At 39.0% G+C, this 1730-nt stretch overlaps 1 protein-coding gene across 1 annotated transcript in view; it reads right to left on the bottom strand.

Moving 5' to 3' along the window:
- TDRD7 (tudor domain containing 7) overlaps positions 1-1730 on the bottom strand; it is a 58266-nt gene that overhangs the window by 46644 nt on the left and 9892 nt on the right. The window contains exon 4 of the mRNA XM_012638260.1: positions 1703-1730. Coding sequence (XP_012493714.1) covers positions 1703-1730 — 28 coding nt within the window. The remainder of the gene's footprint in view (positions 1-1702) is intronic.

The following is a 1730-nucleotide window of genomic DNA, read 5'->3' as shown; positions in this document are numbered from 1 at the left end:
TTAAGAATCTCTGAGTAAACATCCAAGGACAATAAAGAAATTTGAGTGATCACTATAGCTGACAGTTCTGGCATTTTAATTCATTCCAAATCTCTATGAAATTTCACTGAGATACAGATTACATTAAAAATTACCATCTACAAGCAAAATATATTCATGTTTTAATCAGATAGTATCTCTGCTGGGATTCAGTAATTTTTATTTTATTTTCCATTTGCTGGTAGAGACATATAGTCTGGTTTGGAAATGTCAGCCTCTGAGGACACCAGTAAGCCAAAGGGTGAGCTCTTCCTTGACAATGCATGGATGCTGACTGCTCTTCCCACCAGAGGGCAAGAAGATCTGGCCTTGCCAAGAGTTAGATTGGCACAGAGAACAGAAGGGTCCAGAATGTCCATATATGTGTCCTATTAAGCTACTTTAAGTTCTTCCCAAATGATGATATAACAGGGCTGGGAAGAAGGAAAAGATGAGTGTCTCATAACTCGCCAGGCCCTCCCTTAATGAGAGAGTGTCAGCAATTGAGTCTGCAAATGCACCTGCTCTGTGGGGCCACTGGAGTCAAAGCATCTGTACCTTTTGTTAAACAAATTAAGGAAGTAATCTAGGCTGCCAGCATGTAGGAGAGGTTGCAAATATACATGTGCATATCAGCTCTGCCAGGTCAACTGCAATCCTCCTGAAACAAGTCCTCTTGTTTCTGCAGAAAAAGCTTATACTAATTTAAGCCTCTAAAGGGATATCCAACTTTACTGAATAGTCGTGTTTCAGAAAATACATATGTAAAAATAATTCTTCAAAAATCATATTATTCAGTTAACTTCCGTAAGAACTACTGGAAATGTGTTCCTATGAAAAAAAGAATTTCAACTTAGTAAGAATCATGCAAAGCAGCAAATCATGTAAAATTATGTTTACATTTCACATACTGTAAGCACTGATTTGAAAACACTGTGTCCCTCTGGGTGTATCTATGAGCAGGGGATGTATACATTGGTTGAAGACAAGACAGGGAGTAGGTACATTTCTCCCATCCAAGTACTAACCAGGCCCGACCCTGCTTAGCTTCCAAGATCAAATGAGATCACGCGCATTCAGGGTGGTATGGCCATAGACAAGGGAGTGGGTACATTTCTAAATTCCATCTTCTCTAACTTCATTATATCTCCTATTGTTTTCTTAACAGTCATTTTGGATTTTATAACCTGAAGAATTATTTGCATTCATATTTAGATGCTTAATGGTCACTGTACACAGTTTAGAGTGCCAGCTTTTAAATGGGGGAGTATCTAAAACTCTTTTATAAGTTTAAGTCCCACATGTGTGTACTTTAAATCTAGAGCAGGGGGTTTCCTTTAAGTAAGGACTCAGCCTCCAAAGTCTCAGGGGCTTACGCCCTAAGGAGTGAGAGGGAAAGAAGGGACACAAGTATCTTTGCAGGTCACAGTGGTGGTGAAACAGAGTAGGTCAGGGGTGAGAAAGGCCTCAAGCCAGAATAATAATGATATCTTTGGAGGTATTACTTTTTTTAAGACCACTTTAATTCATGATTTAAAGCAATTAAGAAAGAAAGAAGGAGAGATACATTCCAAGTAGGAGAAGGTGAGAGCAAATGTCAAAAGCCACCACCAGATATTTCTCTTGGGCCCCTGAGGCTCCAGAAGCCAATCTCTACCATGAAAATAATGTTTAGAAAACATACCACTCAGTTCCTTAATACAGGTTCTTGA

This window comes from Propithecus coquereli, unplaced genomic scaffold, assembly GCF_000956105.1.
Source record: "Propithecus coquereli isolate 6110/MARCELLA unplaced genomic scaffold, Pcoq_1.0 Scaffold128, whole genome shotgun sequence".
In the NCBI taxonomy this organism is placed as follows: Eukaryota; Metazoa; Chordata; class Mammalia; order Primates; family Indriidae; genus Propithecus; species Propithecus coquereli.
The sequence above is the reverse complement of the archived record's forward strand: the minus strand, read 5'-3'. Positions and strand labels throughout refer to the sequence as shown.